Raw genomic sequence first — 18492 nt, 5'->3', positions numbered from 1 at the left:
CTCTGCACATGCGCAGACGAAAAACATCGGCGGTACGACCGCAAGCTGCAAACACCGCACCAACCAGAATAAGGGCCAATGTCTTATGTTTTATGTCATGTATGTGATTTTAACCTTTTATTTCACTGTTTATAATATATATTTTTTGTCCCTTAGTTTCATTAAATAAAAGACAAATGAAGGAAATATTGAATGAAATTTAATAAAGTTTAAAAATTACTCAAATTCCATTGAAGGTGTGCATCCAACCCCACAACCCCCTTTTTTTCTCCTTCCCATGCATATATTTACTATATACATAGCACCCCCACCACAAAGTATAACAATAGGGTGGATTATTGACCTCAATTAACAGGCACAATATAGTAGAGTGCAGACTTACCTCTCTCACTTCCAGCTCTCCAGTAAAATGGATGTAAAAAGATCTGCTGTTAATGTTATGCTTTATTCCATGTATTTTAATTTTGGTTTACTTTTATTTTCCATTTCAGAGTGGAAAATATGTCCATGCGCCTTGAGGAAGTCAATGAACGGGAACATTTCATGAAGGCTTCCCTTCAAACGGTGGATATAAGACTTGCTCAACTTGAGGAGATGTTGGGAAGAATGGCTACCGCAATGGAAAAACTCGCTGGAATTGATAAGGTAGAGACAAATAAAGCAAGATCTAGAACATCCTCAGATTGTACTGATGCAGCCTATATTGTAAGGCAGAGCAGTTTTAACAGTCAAGAAGGAAACGCATACAAATTGCATGAAATCGTAGACCCTGTTGGAGAAGAGCCATTGTCTCCTACATCTCCCACCATTATTCCTCGAATGAGAAGTCAGTCATTTTATGCAACAAATGTAAAGGACAAAAATGGACTGGAAAAAATAGACGGTTTTTTTAAGGAAAAAACATTAACTCTACATAGAGCTACGAGCTCCCACTCCATAACTAAGGATACCAAACCGCCTCCTTCCCCACTTAACTCTTTGTCAGTAGCTCCAAACTCAAGGAGGCCTTCTTCTTGCATAGATATATATGTTTCAGCTATGGATGAGGCACAGTTTGGTTTTGGCTGTGGAGAGAGCTCAATGAATGTAGCCTGCAGTGATCAAGTGGCTGATGCAGCTTCAGCAGGCCGAGGCTGCAGTTCATCCACTCATTGTGGGAGAAGTTGCAGCAGAAATCCCAGTTATGAGGAAGGCACAACAGATGCACTTCCAGAAAACACAAGCATGTCATGTGGCCAAAATCCCTGGGATGTGGAGCATTCCATGTACCACGCATTAGAACGTTCCAAAAGCAGTCGTTTCCTTGCCACAGCACCTTTTGTTTTAGAGGAAACACCTATAGTAAAATCACAGAGTTTCATGTTTTCACCCTCTAGAAGTTATTACAGCAATCTCTGTGTACCTGTAAAGACTGCAGAATACACAAGTATCACAGACTGTATAGATACCAGGTGTGTAAACAATACTCCACAGGCCAATGCAGAAAGATCAACATCTCCAGGATGCGTTAGAGAGAAAGTAGAAGATATTGGCTGCTGTCATCCAGAGAGAGAGGCTGAGCTTAGTCACCCGAGCTCGGACAATGAAGACCCAGATGCAGACGGAAAAAGCAAATGTTCAACTTCCAATGAAAGTTCAACTTCAAGAACGCTCTTCAATAACCTATCATTCCCAAAAATAGAAAGAGCAAATAGTTACTCTGCAGAGGAGCCCAATGTGATGTACGCACACACAATGAAGAGCTATTCCATAAGTGATAAACTTGATAGGCAGCGTACCACTGCAAGCCTTAGAAACCCATTCCAAAGGAGTAAGTCCTCAAGGCCGGAGAGTCGAGGAGACACTTTGTACATGAGAAGACTTTCCAAAACCACAGCCTTTCGTAGCTTTGAAAGTAAGCATAGCTAGATCTAATACTGTAAGTAAAATAGAACGGTAACAGTTGTCCACCCACAACATTTTCTATCACAACACAATGACCTAACAATATGGAACATCAAATAATAAACGCTAACACTGCCAATTTATCACTTTCTTTAACTTTTGAGCAAAGTAGATGCTGATTTTCAGTACAATATAATTCATACTTCTTGGTTGAGACAAGATATTGTGCGTTATATGCATTTTAAGTCATAAAAATATCTATAAAGCCTCTTTCCAAGGGTTTTTATTATATTGCCTAAGATGAATTGTTGATTTTTTCCAATGAGATCACCCTTATTTCAAGGGAGACCTTTAGTAACTTGCACGGCACAGAAGGACTTTACTATCGGAGCACAAACTGTATAAACTGTACTTGATATATCCTGTGTTTTCTCTCTGTTAAGAAGCCTCTCTTGTCCTGTTCAGTGTATTCCAAAACAGGAGCTCTCAGGTCTGAATCCTGCTCTGCCAACCACACTTCTGTTGATCATGAGGGAATACCAAACATGACAACATAATTGCGGCAAGATTCCTGGCCTGTCTATTCTGTATTAGCTTCCAGTGCCACCATTCATCTTTTTTTCTTTTTGCAACAAAAAAGGAAAAAAAACTAAAAGGGAAGACATGCCTTTGTATAGCTAGCAAAAGAAAGATATATTCTATATGAAAATAAATATCCAAATAAACTTTGTGTATATCAGGGGCATTCTACCACAGTCAAGCAAGCTCAGGATGAATGTAATTTCATGATGTAATGTCATATATATTTTTTTTTTTACCATATGTTGTCAATGCAGTTGCCTCAGTAAACGCATGCTATAAAAAAGCAGTGGTAATATATGATGATATACGTTTGTGAGAGATGTATGCTTGCCATCACTGTTTTGTCTCAGTGATTTTTGTTTGTTGTTGTTCTATGATCACTACTAGATTATTTAAATGTTAAGGTGCAGGCACATTGCATAAAAAAAAAAAAGAAGAAAAAAGAAAACAGCAACAAAAGAAAAGAAAAACAATAGTTCTGGTGGCTTTTTCTATTTCAAACATATACATTTTTTATTTTATTTACTGTATTACACTGTAGTTAGCATTGGCCAGTGTACATATTTCTAATATTATAATAAACGATCCGGTTTGAAATCTATGGGCAGACACATGAAACTTAAAATCCATTTTTCTCTGTAGTATGGACCAAAGGATAATGCAATAGGTAGAAAACACAGATGTGATCATGATGGGATATATTTAAAAAGCATCTTCAGTTGTTTTGGTACTTGGATTTAAAGGGGCAGTTATATTCCATATAATACTAGATGTGTTTAGTTTTCAATATAATTGCGCAATTAAATCTAGTTCTTGAAGCTGCCAAAGGTTAAATATATTTGAAAAGGTTTGTATAGTATATGGAACCCAATGTCTCATCTGAAGCACCGAACATCCTATCAAAGCTTGTCACTCAATTACACCACATTTGACTTTTGACCAACAAAATAATGCTCCCTTTGTAAAAAACACACACACGTTTAGATCCCAAAACAATACATCTCAAAGTTCTAGACTTTCCCGACAAGGGCTAAAGATGGATGTCCTTATCACCAATCTGCATCAATATAATCTGTCAGTTTTTAATACACATACACTTGATCTAATAAATGGAATAATAGTGCCATGACATCTAGTATATCAGGAAAAAGATATAAAGCCTACACTTTATCACCAGACATTATACAACGCACTAAAGGCCAGATGTATTAAGCCTATTTTTATGAAAATAGCACTTTGGGTATGGTTTTCCTGCTAAACTATTTTTCATGACATGTATAAAACTGTTCATGAATTTTTGAATACTGTAAAATATCACTTAACATCGCAGATTTTTATGATTTTAAAAGTGATGTTTTTTTGAATGTATCAAGCATAGAATACGATTTTTATTCTTAAACTTGATTGTTTTCGTTTTTGCCAAATTTTGATGGTGATTTGAGTAGAATTTCATTTAAAATCAATGGAGGAAAGGGATATTTCTTCATCCTTCTTCTGAGTTTCTGAGTTGCTGCTCTTCCCACAGCACAGGGAGCAATGTAGTGGTGACTTGGTGGTACCAGGAGATTGAATAGATTTTTTCCACTTGCCAAAACATCTGGTACCAATACACTCATGCCAAAACATCTGGTACCCATAAACTCATCTACTCTCATAGTAGCTAAACTTAACACTGTTCTCAGTAGTTACTTCACTACCCATATTAGCATGATTACTTGATGTCTTTAATTTATTATTTGTCATAACCAGGTCCATTTATAAAATGAATGAAACCTATTTACCAAGCAACCAATGTTCCAGCCCATTTCCATGGTTTGTTTAGTATTGTCCCCTACTACCATGCTCATCAGTCTGTATGTAGGTTTTTCTCTCCAATATGATAGCTTTAAAATGGTTTAAAAAAAAATACTTAGTTTTACTAACCTTTGCTATAAGTGATTTTAGTGTTCTTCTAGTATGCTGAGGCCATTTTTCTATTTTTCTGCTTTTCGCAGGAACATTCACTTTCACAAGAAAAATAGGATTACGTATACATCTACATCTGCCCCTAAAGAATCAGAATTGTGTCATTGCATTTTTGTTACCCTTTTCCAATGCCTCTAATGGCAGAAGTGTATATTTGGCCAATACCCCCATAGAGGACTAAGTAATCTGTGAGGATATTTCTTATACTGTAGTTTCTAAATGCAGAACACTTCCTTGCGAAGTAGATGAAGTCTATGTACTAAGCCTTGGTTAGTGATAACGTGGAAAGTGATAACACACCAGCCAATTAGATCCTGTCATTTTTCAAACCCAACCTGTAACTTGGCAGTTAGGAGCACTAAGGCACTAGTGAAAAAAAAAAACAATCGTACAAAGAGTTAACTATACATTCTTGTCTCTAATTATTAGTATTGTAGGTTCCTCAAATATTTTTCAATAATTAAAAATTATTAAATCTATAAATTCAGATATTGATTCAGTTTCACAGGGTAAAATATAACATTAGGTTAACTATTAAAAATAATACAGCAATTTATTGTGTTTTTTTACATGCTATATACAGCAGTGTTTATCTTTTCAATTGCCCTAGGTTCCCTTATATAAATACATTCCTTTTGCCCTATGTAAATACACACTACAGTATACACATAGGAGTTCATTTATTAAGATAGAAGTTCTATTGAAAATGGAATGTTGCTATGGCCAACCACTCAGAATTTATCTATTATCTGCTAGAAGATGCTAAATAAGAAAGAAGTAGAATCTGATTGGCTGCTATGGGCAACATTGGATCTTCAATAGAACTCCCATAAATAAACCCCAGGACACATAGGGGGGTATTCATCTCAAGCTTGGAGAGACATTGGACCTTATTCTGGTCCGTTAGCAGCCGGCGTTAGTGCATGTTTGTCATATGCGCAACCGCATTTCTGGGCTTGTGCATACACGGGTGTGTGCCGACATGGCGAATAGACCGTTCACTGGGTGCTGCCAGATAGTCATGTCCATGGGAATGCCCAGCATTTCATGGGTGTTCCCATGTAAATGCTGGGTGTTCCCATGGAAATGCTGGGTGTTCCCATGGAAATCGCTGGGTGAAGTGGGCGCCAGGGGAGGGCAGCTGACATCACCAGATGGTATCTGAGCAAATCAACCAGAACAACCCCCATTAAGTGGAGAGAGATATACTGTACAGTAGTAACAACAAATCAGCTTCTAACTGCCCTGTGACAGGCTGTGTTTGAAAAGTAACATAAATCTTCCCCATAATGGGTATTCAATTAGCCGCGATAATGTTGCGGCTGTTAAAACATGGATTTTAACAATTTGTTTGTAACCCTTTATTTAGTTATCTTGCAGGAAAAACACCCATTTTTTTATACAAAAATCCATAAGCCGCGGACCTATATACTTTCATGCCAGTTATCGCAGATTTGGATTCACCAGTCTGCAGAAGGCGAACCAGACCGCTGATGATTTCCTGGTTTGGGGGCTAATTGAATAGGCTCAATTTCAACTATTTAAGAGCTACAGTAACTACTTTTTTTCTATAGTTGTTACAGAAGATGCTAAACGTGTTTTTACTATCACAGAACTGCTTTATAGCAATATTACCTGTGAGTCATTTATTCAGAATTCTGTCCTGTTGACTTTGTTAAGAACAAATACTTTTTGTAACTTATTTGCCATTGAAAACTATTGCCCAGAAGATTTTAACAACTAAATATAAGCAAAAGGTTGCTACAAAGGCACTAATAATCTGTTATGTGTTTACGAAAGTGCTTAATATTAATAGTGGCACATGCCAGCATAATCACTATTTCTGTACAGTATATCGCATGTATATAAATATGTGCAATGTGCCATTAATACGTTAATGTGACCACAATATACATTGTGGAATATATTTTTGTAAACTTGCCAGTTTTTATCACTTCTTTTTTTAATAAATGTAACAATATTTTAGAGAGCACACACTATGAAGAAGCCATCAATTGAGGCGTACAAATCTGATATGATGAGGTAACAGGAGGTAACCCCCCCAAAATTAGAAAAATGTAAAGTCTAAAAAAGTAACATTCATATTTTTTGTTTACAATACTGTGCACATAAACATTTTCATCATAAAGAACAATAAGTCACTTCTTATCTCATTGTTACATGGACCCAGTCAGACAGAAATTGTGTTAGAAGTGTATTACTATTATATGAATAATAATAAATGCAATAAAATAAGGAAAACCGGATTGGTTTATTTCTAAGTACTTTTTGGAATAAATTAATTACATTTAAAAAAGTCCATTTTACAATTTAACTATGGTCAGACCATCTTTCATTTGTGTTTCCTTGTTTACCCTGTTTAAAGAGGGCACTTGTAGAGGAACAACCAATCAGATCATCAGAATAACCACAACAGAATTAATGATTTCATGTTTTGTGTGAGATGATCATGTGGAAACAGGGAAGCCATCAGGGAGGCGGGGGACTATCGGGAGTGGAGTCCCAGTCCCAAAAAGAGAAGGCCCTGATCCCACAACTAATAGACTGAAATACAATAGCCCCGTCTTACCAGACACTGGAGGTAATAGTTGTGCCCCTGCAATCTGGCTCCGTGCTACGAAGCAAACAATTACTTAAAAGCTACACCTCATAGCCCTCCCTACTATCTAGGACCATACTAGAATAAGCAATGCCTGATGCATCTCGTATTGAGACTAGCTCCAGGGAGGTGGCAAGACCCTGTGATAAGAGGAAAACGATGACCAAGCAAGATTTGCAGATCTAAAGAGAATGATTGGGAGAAAGAAAAACAATGCTGTGGGTACCATACTCGCAGACCGCTGTAATCTAGTCAGGACTGGGACAGGACTCTCTCTCTCTCTGGTCCTCCTCTCTCCTCCCCTTTGTCTCTCTTACACACACACACACACACACTCCCATTTCAGATTTATTTTCTCTCCCACCCACCACCATCTGTTTCACCTTTATCTTTTCCATTTCCCTCCATTTCTTCTCTCTATCTCTCTCATGCTCTCCAGTTCCTCCTCCCAAAGAACATAACTATAATAGATGCAGGGGATATAGCTGCTATGGGGACACAGCTGAGAGGGGCCCACCTTATTTGCCAAAGTAACATAAGCTACATACATTTATCTACCAGTAGGATGGACATAGGGGCCCATACAAACTTTTGCTATGGAGCCTATAAACATCTAGTTATGTCGATACTCCTCTATCTCTCCCATATCCCCCTATTCCTCCTCTCTCTTTCTCTCCCATTTCCCTCTATTCCTCCACTCTCTCCCATCTTCCTCTATTCCTCCTGTTCCTCCTGTTTCTCTCTACTATTCCCCTCTATTGCTGTCACCCACCCCATACCCCGCACAGGAATCACAATGAAGGATTGTGTGGAAGGGGGGGCCTTCCCTTTTTGCTAGCCCCATAAGTTCTAATGGCAGCCCTGTGTGGAAAGCAGTGGCCTATCCACTCCTTTGATTCTCTGAGAGCTGTGCTTGAATAGGGAGTGTCACCAAATATATATTATAGTAGACAGAAGCCAAAGAGTGACTTTTAGTAAATGTGAAGCTCCTGCCAGACTGCGGTGAGAACATTGTGCTGGCAAACAAACGTCTATACAGTACAAAACACAGTTCATCCATCCAACCTATTTTATGGTTAGACTACACAAAAGAAACAAATTAATAATTAATAATATACACACAAGTGTAGCAGTATATCTTAGTAATTCATGAAAGCTGTGGGAAATCACATTTTAAACCCCCCATGTTCAGGTATTGCTATTATGGAGCTGCACAGCTGTGGCAGTGCGATTTTTATTTTCAATATTTGATAAGAAATCTTTCTTCTCCAAGACTGCCACTAAATCCAGGTCTGGCTGGTCAGCGGAGACACTACTCACTGTTGGGATCATGTATTCTCACAGAGCAGGAACGAGGTCATGGTTCGGGCACACTATTATGCTCCAGCAAACAGTTTGGTATCACATTATATCTGTAGGTAATGTATTTCTCAAGGCTGCCGTAGATGGAATAAAGTTCAATAATGTGTAATGGTAGAAAAGATTGGAAAGTCTCTTCATTCATAATAGAAATATGATAGAGAGCAACAATCCTGAGCACACAGGAACTGATGCAGGGTAGAAAGTGAACTTGACACTCAAATGAAACAATGAATAATAACACAGATGTGCAGGGTTGCAGTTGTCCCCAGATGCACTGTCAGCATATGCACCCCCTTACTAAATGCTATCATAATCACAACATAAGCACCAGCTGTATACTGCTGTAGGTGCAAAGATACTCCCAACAGGCATATATGTTTACATGCTGGGAACACACCATTACTTAACTTATCCTATGTAAGAACCTACCATCACAGTCCCATTATACCGCTCTGGTCTTATGTGGTTTTACGGTCACACCTGGGATTTGGACGGGTCCGTCCCAGGAGTGACCCTGCATTTGAAATTGTTAGCCCCCCACAAAGACCCAGTCACTAATGGCAGATGGGGTGGTGCATCATTGAGGGTGGGGGAGGAGGCAGCTCTTGAATCAGACAAGCACTACAAGCACTGCCTTCTCCATAGTGTGAACAGGACTGGGTCGCTCAACCCGGGGTACCGTTCACACCGCACAGCAACCCAGGTCCGACCCGGGATTTAACCCTTCTTTTAACACAGGTCGGAATATTAAATGGTGCTGTAACACCTGGGTTGATACATCATCAACCGGGCAACACTCCAGGTTGGGCATGTGGTGTGAAAGGGGAATAAGAATGCATTTAATTGCATACTCATAGCTTATACACACTGCAAGTTTATGCAGGACTAGTTAACAGCCTATCAAAATGAAGGAACAACATATCAGTTATGTCAGTGCCGGAGGCTGTGCATGCCCAAACAGAGCCACATTTGAATTGCTTGGTCGGGTGCCATCTAATGCCCCTAGCTCATAAAGCATTTTTTTCCTCATAGAGGTGAGGAGCAGCATTAGCCTTTTATTGTATAGGATAAGCTACACAAACAGTAATACTTCCAACTCTGCATCAACCTGAAACTCTTTAAGAACCAATGTCATCTAATATATAATAATCAATTAAGTCACATGTTGTACTACAAATACTAGCTAGCAGCAATGACAACAAAAAGTCCCTAAAGTAATGCAGTATCTGTTCAGTTAATGTTTTGATATAAACAACTGGTTGACATGAGACTGTTGGAATGTCAACATTAAACATATCGACCTATTTATGAACATTTGTATATGTATTTTTAATGCATCTCAAATGGTAACCCTAATGCTAATAATAAGCATAATGGTAATTTACACATTAAGACCACGTCGACATTTCATATGGCAACATTTTGTTAATGTTGACATTTTGCAGTTATCAATAATAAATTATGTCTGCATTTTAACCATGTTGAAATCCTCAATGTTGACCTCCTGGTGTCAACATTTTGAATAGGGACATAAGTGACTGGATACCAAACAATCAACTTATGTGTATTGTTTTGCTTAGTGTTGGAAAACCTCACCGGGCTAACCATTACAGTCAATACCCACAGCTCTTCTATAGGGATACAAATAAATACAAGAAAATGTAAAAAGGGAAAATACCTCAGTTGCACTAGACCAGTAAGGCTCATTTACAAACCCACAGGAAAACCTCCACTGCTTTTGTATTTGTACAGCTGCTCCTATTTAACCATACCACCCAACTCTTCCAGTGAGGTGGCACTGCCTATCCCTAGTCCCAAAAGGGAACGTTGAGATTTAACTGCTTTGTCTAGTTCAAGGTTAATAACCACTTTCCATTCCTTGGAATTGTTACCAAATATAATGCTGCCCCCATTGTTGCAGGACATGCTGGAATTTATTCAGTATTTTATTATTCTCCTAAAACCCAAAATGCTGTTCATTCCAGTCTCACTTGTTTCTTATATAAAGACATTAAGATTCATTGCATTTGTTAATGTGGGCAAAGGAAAGTTGCCTTTTTACAAAATGAAAGTTGGAAAATATATTTGATTAAAAGCATAGAACCAGGTCCTATCTCTGTCACCTCAGAGGTGATGGAAGAAATAATTGCTTTTGCAGTTATAAACAAAGGTGTGCAGAGACAAAAGGTCCCCCAAGTGGAGCTTCTCCGCCAATTTACATCATGTATTGTAATCATGTCTTACAAAATGAAGTCTCTGTTTTTTTAGATGGGTGCAATAAATACCCCTGGACCAGCTCATCTTCTCTGTTTAGTCAATATAAACATTTACTTCCACAGTCGACACTGCCCTCTCTGCCCACAAATACACATTTACAGGGCAGTAGAGAGCCTGCCCGGGTCCAGGTATTTCTCTGAGGGCGTGGCCTAATCATGGGAGGTGTGGCCATGGACCTTTAAGCACTTTGCTTGCCACATTGCAGCCCAGCACACAGCAGCGTGTGCTTGGATGAGGAGAAGAGCTGCTGCAGCTCCTGATTCCAGGTAGTGAGGAGAGGACCAGGGCTCCCACTGGGCCCCTTCATCAGACAGGGGCCTGGGTAATTAGTGCCCCCTCCCCTCTTGGCACCCCTGCATGAACATAGTCATAAAATAGAAGCATTTGCACAAAGGAAGGTGTGTGACAGGTTGGCAAACCTGAACAGTGATGGGCCTCGCCAACAGAGTACATTTGGGAATGGGAATTTCCACATAATTCTGAAACTAATAAATTGCTACTAAATACACTTTGTAGTTGTAACTATGCTTTTACTTATTACATAGTAGTTTGAATATCTATCTGTAAAAGGCTAGACATATTGCATAATGTTGCACAATTACACTATATAGTTATTAACTGCTTGACATCCAAAGCAGTCAGCATTTGAACTAGTATTGAAAATAATATTGAAATTGCAATATTATGAGTATAATTCATGGGTATGAATTATATCCATAACAATACAGGAAAACTACAGAGCCAATTTCTTCTACTGTCAATGCCGCCCCTTGAAATAGGCCATCTCTGTGGCCACTGAAATCCCAAACGTGGCTTCATGGATATTTATTGTTAGTAAATAAATGATATTCCTAGTCAATACCAGCTGGATTTTTGGAGGGTTACTCAGCGTGCAATAATATATGAAACATTAAAAATTGATTGCTGTTTCTGCATAACAGGAATCAATTCCAATGATTATGTAGAATTTATTTTTCTACTAAAGTCCTGTAAACAAAAATAGGCTATTCAAGATAAGAAGCCTGTCTTTATTATAGGGAGCTGCTATTCTGGTTACATAAAAATGGACCCATAGATTTCAGAGGAACACTGCCCCGAGTAGTTGGGCATATGTGCACTTATTTATTCATATCTGAATCCACTTCAATACCAACCTCTTGCACTGATACTGTATGATGGGTGATTTTGACCACACTACACATGACAATTGTTAAACTTTTAGCACCAAAAGGTGACTCAACGTCATCATAACGAATGAGCTGATTCCAGCACTAGAGGAGATATATTTTTACAATTGTTATTAAGATATATATGAAGCCTCAGGATATGTATTACTATATCAGAAAGTGGAAAGAGAATTGCATAAATATGTTTAAAATATTTATTTTCATAATCATCTTGGGTGAATACGTGAATGTATGCAGCTTGATGAACATGTAAAAATAGACTTTTACAACTTTTGTAAACTATTCTTGTCAAGTGCCATAAGTAACACAGAGCCTTATGAGAAGTAGAGTTATTGCCTGCCATTAGACGCAAGGGGCCTGAAATAGTGCTTGTTCCCTAGTACTGGAATGCACTGCATGATATGACAACAGATTAAGCCTATGATAAACCAAGATCTTTTCTTTATAAATTCATTCACAAAGTAGAAGCTTATTGATCAATGATCCTAAGGGTCAACAACTCTTTGGCATTTCAATAAAGGAAGTTTAAATGGCAGCTATGATACAAGTCAAATGTACATAAATGCATTTGACTTGCGGTAGTTAATCGGTACTTGCACTTTTTCATAGAAGTTAATGTGAGGTATTTGTATAGAGCAAAATATAATAAATCAGACAACATCTGAAAGACTATTATGCAACTTGTTACTTAAATGCAGTTCTCCCAACTACGAGTAGAAAAGCATGTTAGGTATATTGTGGCATTAAAAATAATGGGTTCACATGTCACCCCCTGGTGGATATGCTTGCCTGGGTGCCAGATGAGTGCCCGTCAGTCGGTATTCCGACAGTCGCTTCTTCAACAACGGAATCAAGACTGTCAGGAGCCGGACAGTCGGAATTCCGAATTACTGTACATGGGCTATTTCCCCTTGTGGGGGTCCATAACCCCTATAGAGGGAGAATAGAATAGGTGGCAAGTGCAGCTATTCCATGCTGCATGTGCTCGCATGCAGCATGGCGAGCACAGTGACCCCGAAAGAGGCTTCAATGGACTAGCCCCCCTGTCGGGCTCCTGACAGTCGGGATTCCGATGTTGGAGAAACGACCATCGTAATTCCGACTGTTGGTAAGTTATACCATAGCCGCTTGCCTAGTGCAGGTGTCAATCTTGATTTTGAATAATTTAATACATATACTTATGTATAGGATGAAATTTATTAAACAATACAAATTAAACTTTTGCAAAAAAAATATGTCTCTTTATTCGGAATTGTAAAATGATGTGTTCAGTGTAGAAAGCATGTCCAAAGGTAACGTGTGTGCAGAAAATTTGGCTATATACTGCACATACCTATGGACATGCAGAATATTCTTCCCAGTACCATAGGGGCTATAAGAAAAATATGCAACCTCAGTGTGAGTCTGAGCCGTGACCTCTGTGAGTGGCGGTGCTGGCACTGGCATGGAAATGCCATTGCAATGACAACTCGAGGCCCTTAGTGGGTACTAAAGAAAATTTGTAAAAAAAATAGGTGTATTTGTATCCAGAAATATACTTATTTTTGACATTTACTATCCTGAAAATACGGCAATTCGTATTCGTATTGATGTGCTATCAATACAAATACGAATTGCAGTATTTTCGGGATAGTAAATGTCAAAAATAAGTATATTTCTGGATATAAACACACCTATTTTTTACAAATTTCCTTTAGTAAATTTCCCCCATAAAGTCTTAATTTCTTGTTATTTTTAAGTTACCTGACCATCTGGAAAGTATATTTTAAAGTATAAAGTATATTTTATTATATGTAACTTCATCTAATACAGTAAGTTATGAATATATAACATTTTATTGTATAGTCACTTAGTTTTTCTTATGAATCCAGAATTTAGCTGATGCTCTAGAGTTTTATTATTTCATTTTGCCAATTTCAGAAGGTCATAGTCTTAGTCCTCTCTTGCATTGGGGAATGTGCCCCATGTATACATATAAGGAACTATGACTGCATAGTGCTCTCCCCACAAAAAAAAAACCAAGGATTTGTATGTCCTTTTTGTTTCCTTTGTGATCTTACTTCCAGGCTACAGTACATGAGATATTTTATACAGTAGTTGGTCACAAATGCTGTAAATAGGTACTTATTCTAGGGAAGAGATGCAAGTACTGCCGCTTGTATAATCAGCCCCCTTAAATAACTGTCCTGGAAAACAAACTACAATAATATTCCTCTTTCCTTCATGTGCAATTTGTTCTGTACTATAGGCCTTACAATAATGTATACTTAAAGTATTTCAACTACATACAGTATAAAGCTAATTACGTTAGAATTATGGGCCCGATTCCCAGGTGGAAGCAATGTCAGACACCTGTCAGACAGTGAGTGTTTATGGGGGTAACTGGAGGGACTCAAGTCAAATACAGGTTTGTCACAACTGTTTCGGGGGCATGTCTCTGCCTGCAACTGTGTGTATACTGTATACTCAGCTACAATGGCTTTGGCAGCTTTAACTTCAAGTAGGGTTGCTTAGAGGATTGATTGTGCCCCCGTTGTGTGTTCTATGGTATATTTATGTATGGAAACGATGGACTAGAGAAGCCACCGGTGGGTGCATCTGTACAAATCCCTGTGGCTGTAACCTAGCATATTTTTGCAGAACTGGGGCACACAAAATAGCAGACACAATGGGATTTGAATGCACCTCTGATTGAGGCCCTACCCCAACCTTGTGTGGGTCCTGACCCCAAAGTGGGTCACGACCCTATCGGCATGGGGTTGCGACTCCATGTTGCTGACCGTCAAGCTGATGACTTCTCCAATCTCTCAGCCAGTGATCCAAGGAGTTTGAGTTGAATTGTCTGTTACTTCAGATTCCTTGCATCATTTTGTGCCTCCACAATACTGCCATATAACTGCCATGTATGAGCGGTTTCCTGCCTACACATGTGTGACCATTCTGTGGTAGCTTGCTGGAGTCCTGTAATAATTTTTATTGTCTGACGGAGTCCTAGAGCAAAATAGTTTGAGAACCCCTGCTCTACACAGTAGTATAACCGTGCAGGAGGTAACACAGAGTTGTGTAATATTTTACTGGTTGCAAAAATGTGACTTTCAGGGATCTCGCAAAGGGGTCAAAGGTGTCACAACTAAAAAGAACTGTCTCTGGGTTTCTATTTACAGTTACTTAAGCAGCAAAAATAACTTTGCAGTAGCTTTAAAAGACTATGCACGATGAAGATTAATGATATTCACATTATATAAAACAAGGGGCTATAAAATTAATTGGAAACCTCAAAATTTTCTCACACATTTGCATGTATTCTGTATGGGGGTCATTCAGGTGCATTGACACCTACGCCTTTTGTTGCAAAGTACAAATTTTCAGTACTTTGCGGATAGGGGTTACCACCGTTAAGGTGTTAGGAAGAGGACCGAAATCCTCATTGTAGGACAGAGATCCCTGGCCTCTGTGACAGGAAGCTTATGCGTTTCCATAGCTGCCCGATGGCGGGAGAGAGATCCGATGTTGCATCCTACAACGCCGGTTGAATCACTAATGCAGCTGGATGCGTATGCTTGTAATCGATGCCTTCTGCTTTTATTACCATAAAGCGCTATGACTGCTGCTCCAGCGCAAGTGGTAACAATGCCAAACACATCTGAAATAAGCCCTATATTCCACATTACCAGCACAGAGGAAACATACAGTATCATGCCCATCCTATTCCGGGTGTGACAGCACTATACAAGTTTTAATCAGAAACAAATTAATCTGAATCAGTCTTCACATTCTCTAAGGACACAAAGAAATCCAGATTACTCCTGTTACTATAAAATTCTAGAATACGGTTTTGTGATCCTACCCATATAAAATATATATATAAAAAAAGATCAAACAGGATGTGCTGAAAATGGGTGACAAGTGTGACAATGCATGGAGACTTTGAATATGATGTAGTACTACAAGGTGTGTGTGTGTTAGTGTGCGTGCGTCTCGCTCTCCAGGCCATAGATGAGGACAACCTTTGCTGCTACTACTGTCTGGAACAGTGTTTGCAATACTATTTCATAGTCTATAATTAGAATTTTATTTATACATATTATGATGATCCATAGCTTTTAAGGAAAAGGGAAAAAAGAGGACGTCTTTAAGGCATCCACTCACAATAACTTCTAGCTATTTGTTGTGTTGATTATCTACATGTCATGTACATATGCATTTATTCCACAGAGCAGCCTGTGCCATGTGTATTATATTGCTCTATTATATATGTTAAGAGAAATGACTGAGGCGAGTTGTAAACTGCTTCATGGAATTACTGTGTAAATATTGAATCATTTTCCAGAGAAATGACTTCGAAATGGTTTACCAGATTCACAATGCACTTTTAGGTTGTGTGTTTAGAATTAAGTAATAATAATAATAATAATGCTGTAGAAATTTCAGGACTTTATGTAACAAATGTTTTGCAATAAAAAGGATGTGGTTACGATCTGGTCATTGCGTGTCTTTTGTTTATTTAATCAAACATAAATGCAAGCTTAGAGTTGCACAATTATGTACTGTAGACTCATTTGAAATGGTAGCAGTTTTCGTGATCTAACGTTCCAGTACTTTAGAACTTTAATAAATGTTTACAGATAACAAGCAAATTGCCCCTGGAGCTTGTATTGTGTCTTAATGCGACAGGGCTGTAAGAATGCAATATTGTGCACTGGGAAATAGTGATTAGACATCTCCCAATATATATATATATATATATATATATATATATATTCACATTTTGATTATTACAGACTCAGTGAATTTAAATTCAAATTCAAAATCAGTTCAAAATAGTTGCGAAATCTAATTTTAGTTACAAAATCTATTTTGTAAATTATCTAAAATTACACAAGTACAATATAGAATATGTTAACATCAAATATATTTCTACCCATAAAACTTATTGAACCAAATATGAAATTATTATTTTGCCAAATTATATTAATTTTGTATCATAAAATGTACTGAATCCACCGGTACATTTTGTTGAAGCTATGGGCCAAATGCAATATGCTCTGAGAACAGCAGCTGACATCTGGAGAAGGCAGGTTGCCACTTTTGAGGGTACTCCCAGGAAACAAATGTGAAGCCCCCCCCCCCCATATTCACTTATGCGCATGCGCAGATCTTCATCATAGAACTCTCCGTACGAATGTATGTGGGAGTTCTCAAACCCCCCCTTATGTCAATCTTACAAATCTATGCTGCCTAATTTGATTTCTTTATTAACTGGGATAAGTACATAAAAGTAAGCAAAAACTAGTGTTCAAAGTTGGGCTACTTAAGAATGCTGTAACCATAATTATATGATTCTTCCATAACTCCACCTAATACTGTATATTTCTGCTATAATTTCAATTTTATAACCGATTCGGTTTAAAATTAGAAAGTCAACTGGAAAATCTCTGAGAGTGTGCAATTATGGTTTTCATACTGTTTGTGAATATTTACAAAGTGATGCATAATGTTTTACCAGAAAGCAAAGCGTTAGACTGCCTGCGGACATGGAAATACTGAAATAGAAAATGCAATTGCAAACCTGTTCACTTGTACTTTGCTGCAATGCATGGAAAGCAAATATTTGGAAGTGTGAAAAGTGAGCAGGGGCTGGCAGAGAAATGGTATCCATCATATAAAGTGTTTTTTCACAACAGTAATAAGGCTGCACCCTAGAACGTGATTCAAACCAGTATGGCCCTCTATTCACATAACACCCTATCTCTTGGCCCTGCTGCTCATGATGTATGGTGATTTTTGTGATCTTGTACCAATATTTTAAAACCTAGTGTACAGTACTTCCATACCAGGAAACATGCCCATATCAGCCAGTGCATACACCTACCCAGAGGTTACATGCAGAAAGAGAGAAGTCCAACGCACTTGTATATTAAATCAGTAAAAGTAATTTTACTTTAATTATACAGTATGTTACCTGTGTCTATGACAGGTTCCTTTAACTTTAAGACTATATTTAACACAGAGTTTCAAATGATGTCAGTGAATGATGTGGCTTCATCACTTCTACAGGATCTCTGTAGGATCAAAAATATTAGTAAAAAAAACATGCTTCTTGAGCCACATTGAGCTCCACCGCTGGATCTAAAGGAAAACCAGACGCTGGCCCAAAGTGGTAAGTTGGAGCTTGACTTAGAATCACATGCACTTGGTTTGGCCCAAACCACTGCTAAAAGTCTTTACAGGATTAATGGGCTATACATTAAAGAGCATGACTATGATGAAGTGTAACATTTTACATGTCTCTGTCCTTGAAATATCACCTGGCAACACTCCATATGGCAAAGTGCAAAATTAAAACAAATGTAAAAAGTTGTGGTCAGTACAACGGTGTGGTAGAGGGTTTTCTTGGAGTGAAAGACTTGTGACACTTGGAGAATAAAAAAAAGTCTTGAAAAAGTGTGGATTAAAGAAGAAAATGACAAATGTGGCTAAACATACTGAATAATTCCATTTATAAATTAATATAGACAAAAATTAACAAATGATAGAGACTAAAACAAGAGTGTACATGTAATCTATTAAAGAGAGCATTTGCAAAGCCAATAAAAAGAGGCGTCTGTCATTGCT

The 18492-nt window shown here is 38.1% G+C and overlaps 1 protein-coding gene across 8 annotated transcripts in view; it reads left to right on the top strand.

Annotated features, from left to right (window-relative positions):
* Nucleotides 1-13434, top strand: part of TRPM3 (transient receptor potential cation channel subfamily M member 3) — a 637712-nt gene extending 624278 nt beyond the window's left edge. For all 8 annotated transcript variants that reach the window (XM_083186086.1, XM_083186082.1, XM_083186083.1 and 5 more), the window contains one exon: nt 492-13434. In XM_083186086.1, the coding sequence (XP_083042212.1) occupies nt 492-1908 (1417 nt within the window). In that variant the 3' untranslated portion in view covers nt 1909-13434. The remainder of the gene's footprint in view (nt 1-491) is intronic.
* Nucleotides 13435-18492: the final 5058 nt, after the last annotated feature.

The sequence above is a fragment of the Crinia signifera genome, chromosome 1, assembly GCF_055691185.1.
Source record: "Crinia signifera chromosome 1, ASM5569118v1, whole genome shotgun sequence".
In the NCBI taxonomy this organism is placed as follows: Eukaryota; Metazoa; Chordata; class Amphibia; order Anura; family Myobatrachidae; genus Crinia; species Crinia signifera.
This window is presented reverse-complemented; position numbering and strand designations above follow the sequence as displayed.